This window comes from Denticeps clupeoides, chromosome 2 (assembly GCF_900700375.1).
Source record: "Denticeps clupeoides chromosome 2, fDenClu1.1, whole genome shotgun sequence".
In the NCBI taxonomy this organism is placed as follows: Eukaryota; Metazoa; Chordata; class Actinopteri; order Clupeiformes; family Denticipitidae; genus Denticeps; species Denticeps clupeoides.
This window is the reverse complement of record NC_041708.1, coordinates 35733914-35750763: the sequence shown is the minus strand read 5'-3', so window position 1 is coordinate 35750763 and position 16850 is coordinate 35733914. Positions and strand designations below refer to the sequence as shown.

Sequence of the window (16850 nt, the reverse complement as noted above, 5' to 3'; positions counted from 1 at the left end):
GTCTGTGTCCGGCTACTGTACCAACTGGCCCGGTGCCATGATATGTCTCGAAGCAAAGTTTTTCGTCTGTGCAATAACGGTGGCGTCTCAGCCTCTGAAGGGTCATGGCAGGAATTATTGAACACAAGGGTGAGTGACAGAGGGAGCTGGCACCGGGATCAAGCAGATGTTGCAATCATAAAGAAATACACAAGCACTGAATTAAAGATGAGGCCTTGTAGGCCAGGAGAACACCAGGCGTTCTGTGTGGCGATTGCTTCATTTGTGCTCTCTGATTTTAGGCCCTCCCCAAGTCATCTTGAAGACAAGACCCAAGTAGAATAAGAAATATGCATATTTTAGATGTTGAGTGTTTTTTTTGAGACCCTAGCCCTAGAACATTTCATTTCAAGCCAACAGCTGTTCATAACATATTGCAAATCCATTATTCAAATACACTGGGCCTCTACCCATGGGTGACTACCCATGTTATGTCAAAGTGTTTTGCAGAATTTGCATTGCATGGCGCCGGGATGCAATTTGTTCGAAAGGACAGAACTTGACAGAATCACCAGATAACATGGTTTTGCCAGAAGTTATTTGTTTTCGTGAAGTCTTGATACATGATAGAAGGATTCTTAGAGCTTGAGGTAGACATGCCTCATGGCATATAGTCCTTTTCTAGACTACCTTGAGTACATTTGACGCTGTGCAAAGAAGCAAATAGATGTAAACATATGAATATAAACAACGGGGCAGTGGTGGCCTAGCGGTTAAGGAAGCGACCCCGTAATCAGAAGGTTGCCGGTTCGAATCCCGATCCGCCAAGGTGCCAATGAGGAAAGCACCGTCCCCACACACTGTTCCCCGGGCGCCTGTCATGGCTACCCACTGCTCACTCAGGGTGATGGGTTAAATGCAGAGGACATGCATCACATGTGACAATCACTTTCTTCTATATAAATAACTGCTAAACTTTTTAAAAAGCCTTCAAATGAATTAATATTAGCTTAACAACCTTTAGATGACCAAAGGTTGCATGGACATGAACATCTTAACAATCTCATCGGTTTTAATTCATCAATGAAACAATATTATGTGGTTAAATACGGTCCAGCCATATCATGATCAGCCAAAATTCAGTGGGGGCCTTCATGCAGATTCAGAACTAGAAGCCGGATTCGTTCCTACAAAAGCACATGTTTTGATCTCCGCCAACAGTTCTAAAAATCTAGTTGAAACCTTTGTAACAGTATAAAAAAAGGAGTGGCATGAGACCTTCCAAGAAAGCCACCTTCTCAACGAATGGTGAACCTTCTTCCACTGGAGGCACGTCTGTGAATGTATGGCTGCTCTATATTTACACACTGTGGCTCTCCGCCAGACTGGGTGTCAGCTCTGCCTCTGCATCAGTATCAACAGCATGGGGTCCAGAGCCAAAGGGGGGGGTGATGTAAGTATTGACACACTCCTTGAAATCACATTCGCTTCGCCGCGGCAGAAGTTACAGAACGAAACAAGGGAGTATTGTGAATTCTTGGCAGCGCTTTGCCGCATGCCATTAAAAAGGCAAATGTGATTACATTTTACAGCGGAGGCTGGAGTCTTGGCGAACGTCAGCCAGGTCAGACTAAGGGGATGTGACATCGAAATTACTCTTCCTCTTTGTTCCTAATGTGAGTCGTCACTTTGAGGAAATATCGCACCGGCAGGGCAGATGACAAAAAGGCTTAGGTCTAATAGACCAACAATTTACCAAGTCGCTTCTGTTGTTAGAACTCCATTCTCGGCGCGTTTAGCAGTTGAGCGTAAGCGCTCCTGAGAGTGTTTATTTTTGACTTTGAAATGTGAAGGAAGTTCACTCGGGAACAGAAATGCGTTTTGAAAAAAGCAGACGTCACCCCTTTAAACAAACCAAGAGTGAAGGGATCCAAACCCCACACATTCCTCCATGCCCTCGTGGCTTTGTTTGTGCGGTAAGTGTTAGGTGTGTTTGTAAAGGGGGAGGTGACCCTGAGAAAAGGACCGTGGACCCCTGGGTTGTGACATTTCAACAGTGAGGCCAGAGCCAGTAATGTGACCGTTCGAGTCATTCAGCATTGTGCCGGAAATATCAGCCGCTCATCTTTGGTTTATCTTCAGTTCCAAGTGTGCGCTTTGTTATTGCTGACAGCACAAAAGAGCACAGACCTGCTAAAAGAGCACCTCTCACAGAGCTTTTATTTCATTACGACACGGTTTTGAATTGTACATTTTTCTCCTCATGTCTTAAGAAAGAGATTGTTTCTAAGTACAGATGTACCAAGGAAAGCTGCGTGAGATAATCGGTTGTCCCTCAACCCTTAACAATCGTGTTCTTGAAAAGGCGTCCCTGTGCAAAGTGATTGTCGTGACTGGTTAAGAGTCATTGTCTGCTGTCAGGGGTCAAGATTTTGAAATCCGCTCTGTAATCTTGGATTAGTCCATGTCTGTCGTCTAGTCCAAAATTGACTTCTCAGTCCCCCGCAATGCACGTACAAAAATGTTGCCTGGTAGATGGGACTGGCCTGGACTGGACCGGATGGTATCTTGCATAAAACTGTGCATCCATGCATCCATGTATATTGTATATTACACATGCATTGTGTTTATCTTTTTATATATATAAGTGGAAGAATGGCTTTTTTTAATGGAATATGCTACGCCACAGTGCAGTATGGTTGGGCAGAATTTAGTTTCCATATAGATTTTTAATGTTTTCATTGATCCATATGGGAAAAAAAGTACATTGTGAAATCTGCATGGTTGGGATTCATACATGAGACCTATAGTTGTACTTGCAACAACAAAAGAGTGGCATGAAGAAAATGAAGAAATTGAAGCTTCTACAACACTGCTAATTTACATAATTACACGTTTTACCATGTTAGCGCTTGCCTAATGAGATATTATCGATAATTAAGATATTTCATGGGTAAATAATTGGTACCGAGAAGTCCAAGATGGGTCCAGCGCTGCTGACAGGTTAATTCTGCGGTGTAAATTCCCAGGCTGTATATGATGAAGCCCCGCAATCCCCTGATCTTTGATTAGATGTGAGCCAGTAAATATCATGTGATTAATCAAAAGGGCTTGTTCAGCTTGGAGTCACCCCCGTCACCTTCACAGATGGGAGGAGAAGGCTGCCTTGTTTGCAGAGATTTGTTTCAGTCTCAGTCCGCCCACACCTTATTTCATTACACACTCTTTAAATATGTTGCACACACCGCTGTCCACTCTAGGTGTGTGTGGGTGCCATCTGCAGTGTCACATGTGTTTCTAGTTCTTACTTCCACCAACCACTACCACATCATTTAAGTGAACAGTATGCTTTCCAGATGTCTTTCAATGTATTTTACTGTTAATTCTTTTTCCTGGGCAGAAGTGGGGCGACTACATAAATCACGGATGGGCTACAAATATATGGGAAAACACCCAAAAGGGTCAGTATAATCTGTGCCTGTCTTGTCCATGGACCCCTTTCAGATTCTCCACCCTCAGATCCTCTAAACTATTTCTTTCTATCTCTTGATAGAGATGCTGTCTAAAAATCTGAGTTGGTGACTGAAGGTCACATCATATGATTGACATCATCTTCATACCCATCTACCATTCAGTCATGCTTGTCACTGAAGTAGCCTAGTGGGTAACACACTCGCCTATGGACCAGAAGACCCAGGTTCAAATCCCGCTTACTACCATTGTGTCCCTGGGCAAGACACTTAACCCTGAGTGTCTCCAGGGGGGGGACTGTCCCTGTACCTACTGATTGTAAGTCGCTCTGGATAAGGGCGTCTGATAAATGCTGTAAATGTTGTGTCCAGTGGATGGGGTCGTCACCCTGTAAGGTGACTGTGCCTTCAAAATATTCCAGTAATTAAATTTTTTCTTTAATTTTCCATTTTTAAAGAGAAAATGCCTGAGGGAATTTTGATTGGACGTTATTTAAAAAGCTCATCATTACACTAGCTGATGGGTTAAATGTGAAAGAAACGGGAAATGCAAGAGAAGGGATTGTCATTGTGAAACACTGCATCACAGCACACGGTGACACAACGGTCCTCTGCCTCTAACCATCACCCTTGGTGAGCAGTTGGCAGCCATGACAGGCGCCCGGGGTACAACCTCCTGATTACAGGTCCTTTTCCTTACCTCCTTCTGTGAATAAAGTGTGGTCATTTTTGAAGGTTTTAGATATCTGAGAAAAAAGCATGTAAATGTAAGCACAAAATGTTGAGCTGGAGTCTCCTCAAGATTTGATCCGGTTCCTCATCCCTGGATGTGCATGCCCTGCCATTTGACACTACCTTAGTGCAGCAATTATTCCTCTTCAGACCAGTTCATTTGGAAAATGCCCTCGGATGCCTGGGAGTGTCAACACGGTCCTGAACTCAGGAAGCGATTCCACTGATTGCCGTGTCCCCAGAGATGAGCTGGTTATTGTCATTGTAAGATGGTGTCAGAGCCTACATGTCATCTTAATAAAGATTTTAAAGTGTGCGCCCGTGTACCAGGATGCGCTGCCCGGATCTGTCTGAAAAAATACTTCTCTAATTGGTTTTGTGTGGTGGTGCAGCAGAATTGAACCTCTCAAACGTCACCTCAGCAAAAGCCCAGCGCACATCATTGTCAATAGGCAAAAGAAATCTTTTTAACAAGCCTGGAATTACGTAAAACTGGGTTTGATGTAATTTTCTCTGAGTCAAACTTTCAAGGAGATTTTCTAGTCACAGAACATGGATCGGCCATCTGGGCATGTGTCAGAATGACTAGGTTTTATTTGTTCCTTTGATCTTTGTCAAAATTACTTGTAATGAGGTGTAACTCATTTGCTGAATTATTATTTAACCAAATTAGAAAAAAATACATTAAAACCGGAATCCCAGGCCTGGAGAGTTTAAGTATATCTGTAAATATGGAATGTTATCAATTATGAAACTACAAATATTTTACGTATTTCACATTGACATTTCTCAAAGGGTCAATGTGAAATATGTAAAGATAGTACATTATTGATTTTGTACCTAGTTCTTGTATGACAAATTTTATAGACTTTTTAGAATTAATTTGTTTAATGACAAATGTTGTATTAAAATTCTTGAAACAATTAGACCAGCAAAAGAGAACTATTTAATTGCAAATCATTCAGCTGCGTTGTCTTGCATAATTGACAAAACTTTAATCAACAAGGAGTACCACACCAAAAAGCCATTCGTGCTGCGTATTTATCTGAAGCCCAACTCATTATTAATGATGGTTGGAGTGTGTAATTAGACTGATAAATATCCCTCAGCAAATGAATGAGGTGTTTTCTGTCAGGTAGGCTCATTTGCTAATAACCACCATCCCATGAATAAATAACAACACCCCCAAACACATTAGCCTTTGGTTTTGTATTTATCCCTGTTAATAGAAGTAATGTTAGCAATTTGGCTCATGTTAACAGTATTATGGGACGAGGCCTGTCATTCTTTATATGTAAATTCATGTAGGGATGAACAATGCACCAATTTCAAACCAAATTAGAATATGTTGACTATGGCCCGAGTACCATAAGGCTCCAAAAACATTTTTACTAAAACATTGAAGCCCATATGCATCTGAAGAGAAATGATTGTAGCCTGATTCATGGTATCAGATCTGAGACTGGACCATTTCACCCAGATGAATTAGTGTGAGACATCAGTCTGAACTGGTCATACATAAAAAAAATACTACTCTTTTTCCACTCTCATGCAAGGCAGGACAAGGGAGTGTGACCTTCAGACATTAACAATTCATGTTAATTGACTAATAATAAAATGTTTTTATTGTGCAAAAAACCATTTAGGATAATTGAATTCTGCCCCACTTCCTGTTCACGCTTTTCGCAGAGGTTGTAAAACATGACTTTTAATGGTGATAATGAGACAGATTACAATGGAGCCCATGATTGCTCTGCTTTCCTCCCACCAAACTTTATGTTTAAGCCATCCCCATTAAACCGGGAATTACAGTGCAAAAGCCTATTGGTCCTCATTAGCATTTACTGATCCTTAGCTGGACCAGTGTCCCTAACATCTTTTAATTAGCTCCCTGTGAATCTAATCAGTGTAATAACCCAAATTAATCTTCCTCTTCACTTGCTACTTTCTTGATGTTACATTTGTTGTTGTAAAATTCACTTTGAAAGCTTTTCATATTTGCAAAATGCGATTTTATGCTTTTCTACCTGCCACAAACATACTGAAATATGCAAAAGCAGTGTTTTATGGCCAAGCAATGACCAGAACCAGGAAGGTCTGCAGGTAGACCAGTATAATATGTCAACGTTTAAAAATCTTTATTGAGTCACATTAAGCAATTCTCCAATTTTTTGGACTCCTCCAAGTGTATTTGTTGTACTTTAGGCAGCCAGTTCAGTCAAGCTGATAAAAAATGAACCCCATTTCCCAATGAACTTCAATAAAACAGGCAACTCCATGGAACGTTTGCTTTGCTTTAAGCCCCGGATGATATGAAGTGTGTGAAACTGAGTAAAATGTGTCCTTCTGTTTGTTATGTTAAAAGGGTTCTGAAGGGGAATAGATTGAGGAAGAAATTAGGGTGAAGCAGGTCATTACACGTGGTTAAAAGTGCCACCACTGGCTCCTGTCATGACTCCAGGGGCTCCTTGGTGAACGGCGGCCACTTCGGGTAGGAGTGTCAGATGAGTTCATGTAAATTTGAATGTAAATATTCAGCAGGCCTGTCTGTGGTGATGAGGCGGCGCAGACAAAGGCGCCAGGCGAGGCGGAGCGCCGGACTCGGCGTACCCCAGGAGCTCTGGCACCCGCCTCAGTGTGTGATGATGAGTTGTTCCAGCACTCGCCACCCCTCCCACTTCTGCCCAGACACCCGGCCCACTCAGCACTGCCTGTCCACTAACCACCCCACTTAACCTCCCCCACACACCGTCCACATGCGCCGCAGCACCCCATATAAAAGAATGTTCCGTTGTCACGTTACATAAGCGCATTGTCCAATTATTACACCACTTAAGCCCTATTTCATAAGAAAATGGGTCTGTTAGAAAAATGTGCTGCATCTTTTTTAACAATTTAAACACATATTCATTCCAGTTCCTAATTATATTCACCACATGTGAAACATTTTGCATTATTATTCCTCATTTATTTGAACGTACGCAAAATAACGTGGGTACGAACAGGCAAGAACGGGTCCTTGTGAGTGAGATCATTCATATTCGCCTGAAAACGAGCACAGAGGTCGTGTGTTTATCCGCTCGTCCTATGACATGCTCTAAATTGCCCTGTTTGCTCATTACAGATGCTATTCTGGGTTAACCCCCCCCCCACCTTCTCCATCTCCTGCTGATGCTAAATGCCAAATTTTGAAATGCAACTTACACACACACACAAATATGTGTGTCGAATATGTTCAAATCTACAAAACATCAGTACACAATGTGCTATCAAATTCTTACACAAATATAAATGATAGCGCTTCCACCCCAGCCACTTCCACCCAAATAAAAGGCCTGGAAATGTTGGAATAAAAGCAATCTCGTCATTCTTTACACATGAAAGAAACAATTTCACTCTTATTAAGAAAAGCTACATTCAGGGTGGCAGTAATGCTATCAGTTTAAATTAATCCGGTTTAGCTGGAGCTAATGTGACTGGCATCATTGAATAATTATTGTCTGGATCGCTCAAAACCCCTCCCCTGCGCAGGAGCTGGTTTGTGGAGGGTGAGTCAGACATGTCATTTAGGGCTCCATTACGGAGCCTCACTTGGCTTGCTTGTATTATTGTGATTAACATTCACCTAGCAGACGTACTGTCTGATTGTCATCACTGATATTGTGTGCGATCCGGAGGAAGCACTTGTCAACCAATTGAAGCCTGTGCCATGAACCCCCAAGAAACCCCCCAAAAAGAACAATTATACATGTATATTATATAGTAAAGAAAAAGAAAAAGGTATATATATATATACATACACACACACAATGTGTGATTTTATATATATATATATATATATATATGTGTGTGTGTGTGTGTGTGTGTGTGTGTGTGTGTGTGTGTGTATACATATATATAATTGCATATTGTCCACACACACATCTATATATATATGTGGACAATGTGCGATTTGGACAGTTGTGTGATTCTGTGGAGAATCTGTCCATCTCCGTGTCATGTAACGTCCATTATGACTGATGCTTTCTTGATATAATAGATGCGGGACGCACAGGGTCACCCCAGACACCACACCACCATGATTATGATTACCATACTGACAGGACGTCAGATGTACACCATATATTGCTGTACTTTCACTCACAGAAGGGATTACTCTACATTTGCTAAAGAAGTACATTACTTGTAAGAAGCATTTTCTAATACCATTAATATGTTTTAACATAATAGAAAAACAATGCTCAACAACCAAATTATTATTAGTTTAAACTGATTGAAATAGGGTTTAAAAGTCCTTTCTTCTGATGTTTTGTTCTGCTCCTTTGCCTTCTACACGATTTCACCATTCACCAAAAATGTTGATGCTGGAAACATTTCATATTGATTTATCATCCCATCCCTGTTCTCTTCATGTTTTTTACATTCTCTTTCCTCCAACTTACACCAAAGCCATTTTGTACAACTCTAATAAAGCACGATGGGTAGGCGCAGACACACTGTACGTCACGTTGGATAACAGGACGTAACGTGGCGAGCTGACCGCAGTCTCATCTCTTCACTCAGATGTGCGCTTAAAGGGGAGAGGCGTGGCCGCGGCGGGCCCAAAGGCCCTCATCTGAACGACAGAGACACTGGCAGCAGGCTCTCTGGTGCAGCAAATTCCCTCTCTCGCCTCTTTCACTCACACGCCGGGCCGTTCTGCTCGGAGGGTGGGGTTCTGGGAGTGTGCGCCTTATTATGTGTTCTGCCCCGGATATAATGGATGCACAGGGCCCGGCCTTTTCTCTCATGCCTGGCAGATCTGCTGGTGGAAAAAAGTCAGCTTTGATTACAAAGTAAATGTTGCGGTGCCAGACAGGGGGGCTACATGCTGATATGCATTCTATCAGGATGATTTATGCAAATTATGCACATTATTCCCGCAGGAATTTCCTCTGAAACTGCTAGGATAAATTGCCGGAAATTGGCCATAAAATTCACTGTGCCGAGAGTGCAAGGTGAAGGCCACAGAGAAGCCAAGGACATCGGGGCTGTAGTTATCTGTGAGTGTTAACATGTGTGTGTATGTGCATGCAGTGTGCTTATTTGTTTGTGAAGATGTTACTGTGATATTAATGCATCATATCATACAAATAGTGATACATTAGAGGATATATATATATATATATATAGTGTATATATGTGAAAAATATACAATATAATATGATATCATACAATACTTGTACACTATTGTTCCTTGCACTTTATGTATGTTGTGTCGCCCTGTTTAGAATCATATATATTTTTGGACTTTTTATTGTTCTTTTTACTATACTGTGTAGATTGGGAGACACCAATGGCCGAGACAAATTCCTTGTGTGTATTAATAAACATAAATATTGTCAAATATTCATAGACGTCCTGTATGCTGTGCATTTGAGCTTTGAATTGCCATGTTTGAAGTAACTTTATTAATTTATGTCATAAATTCGATTCATAACTGTGGCATTTCATTATTAGCTGCAGAATAAAATGCATTGCAGCTTATTAGTATGAGAAGCATTAGCCACAGCGGGTGTTATGTAATCTGAAGGAGCCGAATGCTAAAATAGCAGAATACAGGCCAGAGACGAGTTGTGTGAGGCTGTATGGGGCCGCCCCCTCATACGGCCCGTCGCTGGGACCCTGTCCTCATGTGGCCCGTCGCTGGGACCCTGTCCTCGCAGAGGAAACTCTCAGAGCGAGCAGTGAGTGACTCTTGTGGTAATTGTGTCGTCTCTGTGTCTTTCCTTTTCTTTTTTCCTCCAGCTCAGAATTAATGAAAATCAAAGCCTGGAAATGAATCCCACCCTGGCTGGGTTGTAATGTGCCCTCAGAGGGTCAGCACCTGCATGATGATGATGATGATGATGATGATGACGGTGATGATGAAGACATGACAGCTTTCTGCTGCATCAGTGAGAGTGGCCTGCACAGGATGTAGACGGGCATGTTAGCAGTTCTGTCATGAATAAATTATAGGCTCATTGTGTTACGTGCTCAGTGTTTATTTCCAATTTGCCTTTCAACAGAAATCATAAATGGAATATAATTATACAAATAATTATATTAAATGAAAATTTCTGTCCTGGTTTTACTGAAATGGTTCTGGAGCTCACACACTTGCACGCACAATACAAGTTGCAAGATGTTTAAAACAAAAATGATTAAGGAATTAAATGTAATTGGCTGGTCAGTTGGGCCAGGAGTAAAATGATCAATTTACATACTTAAGCATGATCTGTGTTGCATTTTTCCAATATTCAGAATTGCAGTGGAGCATTAATAATTGGCATTGCCATAAAAGGTGACAGGTGCAACTGACCACAGGCAAATAACGTGCTTGTAAGCGGCAAACGCAATACGTGTTTTATATCAAAGTTTTGGGCCTGATCATCCTCTTGAAACACAAGCGCATTCACATACTCCTTTATTACTGTTATTTTTAATTTACACATAAACTATACTGCAGGAATAATGACCGCCGCCATTTTGTCGTTATATGCGATCTCCATGCCGTTGCACTGCCCCTTTCTTTTTCTCACTGGTTGCATGATGAGCCAAGGGGTGTGATTCAATTCCCTGAGTTTTTGGAAAACAGTGTTTATCGTCTTTAGCATGCACCACATCCATATTACAAATAGGCAACCTGGCAACTCTTGATATGGCAAATTGGATATTTTATGGGCTCTGAAAGGGCGGCTTTTTTATCTTCCTTTTTATTCATGACCTCTGCGCTCGCATGGAAATGTCTTAAAGACGGGCTCATCTTTATTAGTTGCTGGTACTGCCAGGAGGACAGTCGATCCCTTGCGGAGCTGCAAATGAAAAGGTTGAAAAAGCCCCAAAGAAGTACATTTCTGTTGAACCGCAGTAGCCTGTGCAGTGACCACATCTTAACCCACCCCCCCATCCACCACCACCACCAGACTGACTGTGTTGTGTTCATTTCAGCATGCTTTAAATGCACCAGTGAATATTCGAACACCATGTATAATTAATACCTTGATGACATGGCTATACCGACACCATCTAACAGGGACAAACTCCTTGCCAGTGTGGTGGAAAAGAGAGGGTGGAGGGAAAATTCGCTGACTCCGGACTGTAATTGCTGACAATATTTATCCAGCGGAATCGGGGCGATGGCTGATTAGCGCTGCCCCCTGATTAACCACTTTTGTGTGTCGATCCACATCTGTGCGGCACGTGGGATTAAAGGGGACAGTCTAATAACACTGACGTCTAAATGGCTAATTCACCCGGTGGACACATTAGAGAAAATGCAGCAATTATGTTAAAATTTGGGTCTTGGACTTTGTCAGTGTGTGATTGCAGATGTATTTTGCCCAATAGCGCATAGAAATTAAAATTCTATATGCATATAATCTGTTCCTCAGAGAAAGCAGTGAAAAACAGCAACCTGTAACTTCACGTGCATTATTTCACATTTAATGCTTATTACATTGTAGTTCATATTGTAGATTTTTAATGTTCTGTGATCCGTGCGCTATTAAATAATATTTTCAGAATCCCCAACTGCGCAACTAATTGCATTTGGCTTATAATTGGCCTGGTATGTTAAATTTATTGGGTCATAAGTCGAAAATGAATGATTTGTTCTGCATCATTTTTGCCTGTAAATGATTGTCTTGTTATTATCTTGATATTTCTTTTGTTTTTCAGGGGCTTATATGAACCATGATAGCGCGGCATAAGTTTTTGTTTTTTTAATATGCCATCGCCTCTGTCACTTTTGCCGTGATAAATACCGGTGCTGTCCCTGGTGCTGAAGCGGAAATGGTCACAAAAATGCCACGTGTCCCTCTTAAAAAGACATTCCGTCTCCTGCCCTGCATGAAAACGAGCATCGGATCGTGTGTGTGTGCGTGTGTGTGCGTGCGTGTGTGTGTGTGTGTGTGTGTGTGTGTGTGTGTGTATGTGCTTTAAAGTTGTTCGAATTGTCATCTGCGGCCCTCTGCGCTCTCGAACATGAACTTGAACTTGACGGTTCTGGAGGTTAATGTGCACTTCACCACAGCCCTCTCTCTCTCTCTCTCTCTATCTATCTCTCTCTCGATGTCTCTTTTAGTTCCAAAATGGTGCTGTTTTGGTGTAACGTAGTTTTAATACCACATCACTAAATATACACGAATTAGTAGTTTATTACCAAAAAAAACGTAATTTTTTAATCTAACGAATGGACACAAATGAAACAGCATCACTTTGTGCAGAAGACGGACCAAAAGCGAAAATATGAACTGGTTAAAGTATTGTCTTTGTTGTTATAATAATAGCAATTATTAATATGATTGTTGTTGTTTTTTGGCCCACAGGTTTCTATGGTAACCCTAAAGTCACTAAAAGGCAGGACAATGTTGACAATTATTGACAACTATGAGACAAACATGATTTTTTAACATCGGAAGACTCAAATGTGTAAATCTGGTATTCACGTGTGTATGTAAATACATTAAAATAACGTATAATTTTATTATACGGTCGTGTTGTTTTGTGTTTATTTTCACCAGATCTGATTTAGTTTCAGTGAAATTATTATTATTTTTTTCTTTTTTAATTTTGTGATGACCTATAACCCTTGACTAGGATAAATGAATGGCGAGAGGCGTGACATGCCCGCATGTCATTGTTCGGGGACAGTCAGGAGAACGCAGACAGAAGGACAGTAACGGTGCAGATCACGATGTCCCCTTGATTAAAGGCGCCCAATTACAGCGATGAGCTTTGTCCTAATTATCTTCCTTAATCACATCCAGGCGCTTTAATTGCCTTAACGACGTATTTCATTAGCCGAGCGCAGGTATCACAGGCGACAGTTTTCGTCCACGGCTGTTCGCGAACGAACACGCGAATCGTTTTAATAAAAATAATCATAATCAGGGACAAGTCGTGAAATGCCAGCAGACCCGACCACGTCTTGTAAAGTCCTGCAAGTGTTTTATTTCCCGTCGTCTGAGCACCGGGAGAGCAAAAAGCAGGACGGACGCGGGAAACGCAGCAGGACCCCGCAGCGACGGAAGGAGACGCGCGCGCTCTGCGCCTTTTTGTTCAAAATACTTTTTTTTTTTTCAAAAAGACTTCGTATTACTTTTTTTTCCTTGTTGAAATGACGAGAAAAGAAAAGGTTGATCAGTACGATGCAAGTTGTCAGGTCAGAAACACGCGGGTTTATTCCGCGGGGCTCCGCGTCCACGCAACAGAAGTCGGTCTCTCGCCGTCCGACACGGACCCTAGAGTTCGTTTTTTTTGTTTTTAAACTTCAGTTCTCACCAGCACTTATAGGACATAAGCTACTTCGAGTCGAGTTGATCTGAGCGGAAACGGCGCGTCTCTCGACGTTCGTCCCTCTCCGTCGTACGAGCGGAGAAACACGGCGCCGAGGGGACGCGGGACCGCTTGTCCGAGGGGTCCCGCGTCAAGGCTTGTCGGTGCACTGCTTGCACAGGCTGGACGTGACGCCGCTGAACAGCGCGCACTTGTCCGGGCAGGAGGGCGCCGCCACGCCGCCGGGGAACGGGTACCCGGGCGGCTGCTCGTACGCGCCCAGCGGCGCCGCCAGGGCCGCGGCGGCGGGCAGCGACGCGGCGGAGATGGCCTGGCCCTGGTTCAGGTAGGCGACGAGCCGCCGCATCTCCTCCAGCGCCTGCGCCTGCATCAGGATGTAGTTCTTGGCGAGCAGCAGCGTGGCGATCTTGGAGAGCTTGCGCACCGACGGGCTGTGCGCGTACGGGATGACGGCGCGCAGCTCGTCCAGCGCGTCGTTCAGGTCGTGCATCCTCCTGCGCTCCCGGGCGTTGATGCTCAGCCGCAGCGTCTTCTGCTCCTTGTTTTTCTTACCTCCGTCGGACTTGGCGCCGGACGCCGCCGTCCTCCCGTCGGCCATCAGCATCATGTCGCACCGGTCGTCGCTGTCGTCGTCCGGGCTCTGCTCCCCGCCGCTGCTCTCCGCCGCCGAGGTCCGGTTGCCGCTCTCCCCGTACTTCACGCACAAGGATCCGGTGGGGAGACCCAGCGTGGGCCCCCGACTTCCCGCCACGCCGCCGGGCTGGAGGGGGTCGGGGTCGGACTGGTCGAAGCAGCCGTCCCTGGACTGCAGATCGATGCCGCCGGACGGTCTGAACGAGTCCATCTTCTTGCTGGACACGGCGCTCAGAGTTTTGTGGAAAATGTCCCCCGGTCCGCTCAAGTTCATCCTCCGGTCCATAGTTCCGTCCGAGACTGAGGCGCGCTCCCCGGCTGGAGTCCTGCGGAGTGGAGAGGACCTTGGTGGCAGATGGTGGCTCCTCCTGAAAAGTGCCTTCAGACTCACCTTCCCCCGGATCTCGGACAGCGATCGGCATCAGCGGAGGGGGGTGGGGTCATTATCTCAAGGCGGCGCCATTAATACGGAGACGGGGGCGCCCGCCGGGACCCAATCGCGTTATCGGTTTTTATTAACGGGATTAAAGCTCGCTGTTCCCCCGTCTGGCGGGTCTGAGCTCTGTCCTCGGATCACGTCTTCACACTTTCCCACACTTCGGTGAAAGTGAAATAAATAAAAAAAAACCCGTTCCTACAAATGTGCCCGGTGTTCGGTCCGGTTTAAGTGATCGACTCTGGACCAGCTTGTGTGACGTGTGATAAGACACAAAAGACAGAGGAATTAGGAGGACGCTGAGAGGAAGTCTCTTTTGAAGGAGTTCGGGGATTTGGACACAGATCTGTCCCACAGACAGGGAACGCTGCTGGAGTACACTAGTGTGCAAAAGTCTTAGGCACCAATGATACCGGTGACATGTATTCATGTCACAAAACAAACCAAAAAATCTACTATTGACGAATAGTGAAAGTCACTTGTCTTCAAGTGAAAGGACAATATGTGAATAAATTGTGTGAAATGTTCTCTGTTCTCCATCATTCGTTGGTCTACAGAGTTGGGAGAGACCAGCCCACATATCTAGATGTCAACATGAAATTATTGCCACTTTGACTTTGTACTGTTATTTGTGTTTTACACTTTTATATAGTCCCTTCTTCAACAGCAGAGTCACTGAAGATGCCTGACGTGTATTCCATCACTTTAAAAAGTAGAACAAAATCTATTCCGGAGCTCACAACCAGCCAATAAATGGACTGAAATTTGGTCCCTCCTGTTGGTCTTGGTCAATAATCCTGTTTGAAAGGGACCTATTCAGCATTTTCTCCTTAGGTGGACGGGCCTGAGAAAAAACCTGGTTCATATTTTGCAGTGTTTTACAATGTTCCTGATGTGGTAAAAGGCAGTTTTAGTAATGTTACTGATGTGGAGATTAAACTTTGAACTGACTTTATCATTGATTCAAACGATAATACTACTGAGACCCCGCCCCTCATGGCAAGTATGAACTGATTGTCCACACAGATTGCCCCTTATATGCCGTTCATTAAATTTTAGGAATCTGAAGGTATTAATTGCATTGTGGTTTAAGTTAAAAGGTTTAAACCTGCATGTCAGTGTGGGTGGATTCAATGGCAAAACTCAGCTGTTTCAATGTATTTAATGTCTTCATTAAAAACCTGTAAATGTGTATGTCTGTGAAGTTTCTCAGTCATCCAGGTGAATTTGTCTGAAATGGCAACTGGACTTTAAGGTAGAAGTTGTGTTTTACTTGTGTAGGTAGCCTTGGGTGTGTGCACATTTTTTGTTACAGGAAGGAGAAGGAGTTCTTTTCTTGTCTTTATCCCTTTATTCCTGTAAATTACAGTAAAATCATTTTGGGAGATGCAGAAGTCTCCATATGTTGAATTAAGCATAAATTATGGAAGATCAACATTTTGAATAAAATTGCAGTGATGATCAATAAAATTGATGATGTATAGAATTAAATCCCTCTAAATTAAATTAACCCCTCTGTACTTTGACCCTTTACCTTTTGGGGGCTCCTGGTGGAACCCGAGCCTTTAGGAACTGTGAAATGGGCTTACACCGCCACCTAGTGGCGGATATGTGAAGTTGTTCTGAAGAACGCGCACGAATCTTTTCGGCGGAATCCGAAACATTTATTAGTATGATTTTTTTTTACATTTATGTCATTTAGCAGATGCCAATAGATACAGGGACAGCCCACCTGGAGCAACTCAGGAAGTGGAGTCCTCGTGTCTTCTGGTTCGTATGTGAGTGTCTCACCCACTAGGCTACCACCACCCTTCCAATTTTTTTAGCAAGTTCATGAGTCAAGTCACTACAAGTCCCTTTAAAAGCAACATGGCTTAAATTAATCTCTGAATGATTTAATATGTGAAAGTAGCATTGGATAACTGTGCCCTGGACCTGAACTTATGAACTTTTTTTCTTCTCGTTTGGGCTAATAAATGGCCAGGGGCAGCTGTTTGATCATACGTATGCACATAGATGTCTCCTTGAATTAATTTTCTGACAGTTATTATTTTAGTAGATCCCTTCATTAATTAAAAAATTCTAAAAGAAGACATTAAGTGTAAAGTTTAGCTCACCAAGGGGTGGAATGACACAACATACAACCAGACTGATCTCATTACATTTACATTTACATTTACATTTGCGGCATTTGGCAGACGCCCTTATCCAGAGCGACTTACAACGTGCTTTCAAGTTACCATTGATGAAGAGCTTCTGATCAAATATTCCTAACATCC

The 16850-nt window shown here is 43.1% G+C and overlaps 1 protein-coding gene across 1 annotated transcript; it reads right to left on the bottom strand.

The window, feature by feature from the left end:
- Window positions 1–10191: 10191 nt before the first annotated feature.
- Window positions 10192–14782, bottom strand: bhlhe22 (basic helix-loop-helix family, member e22). Its single transcript, XM_028970873.1, has one exon. The coding sequence runs from the start codon at window positions 14419–14421 to the stop codon at window positions 13633–13635; it is 789 nt and encodes a 262-aa protein (XP_028826706.1). The 5' UTR covers window positions 14422–14782; the 3' UTR covers window positions 10192–13632.
- Between the last annotated feature and the right edge of the window lie 2068 nt (window positions 14783–16850).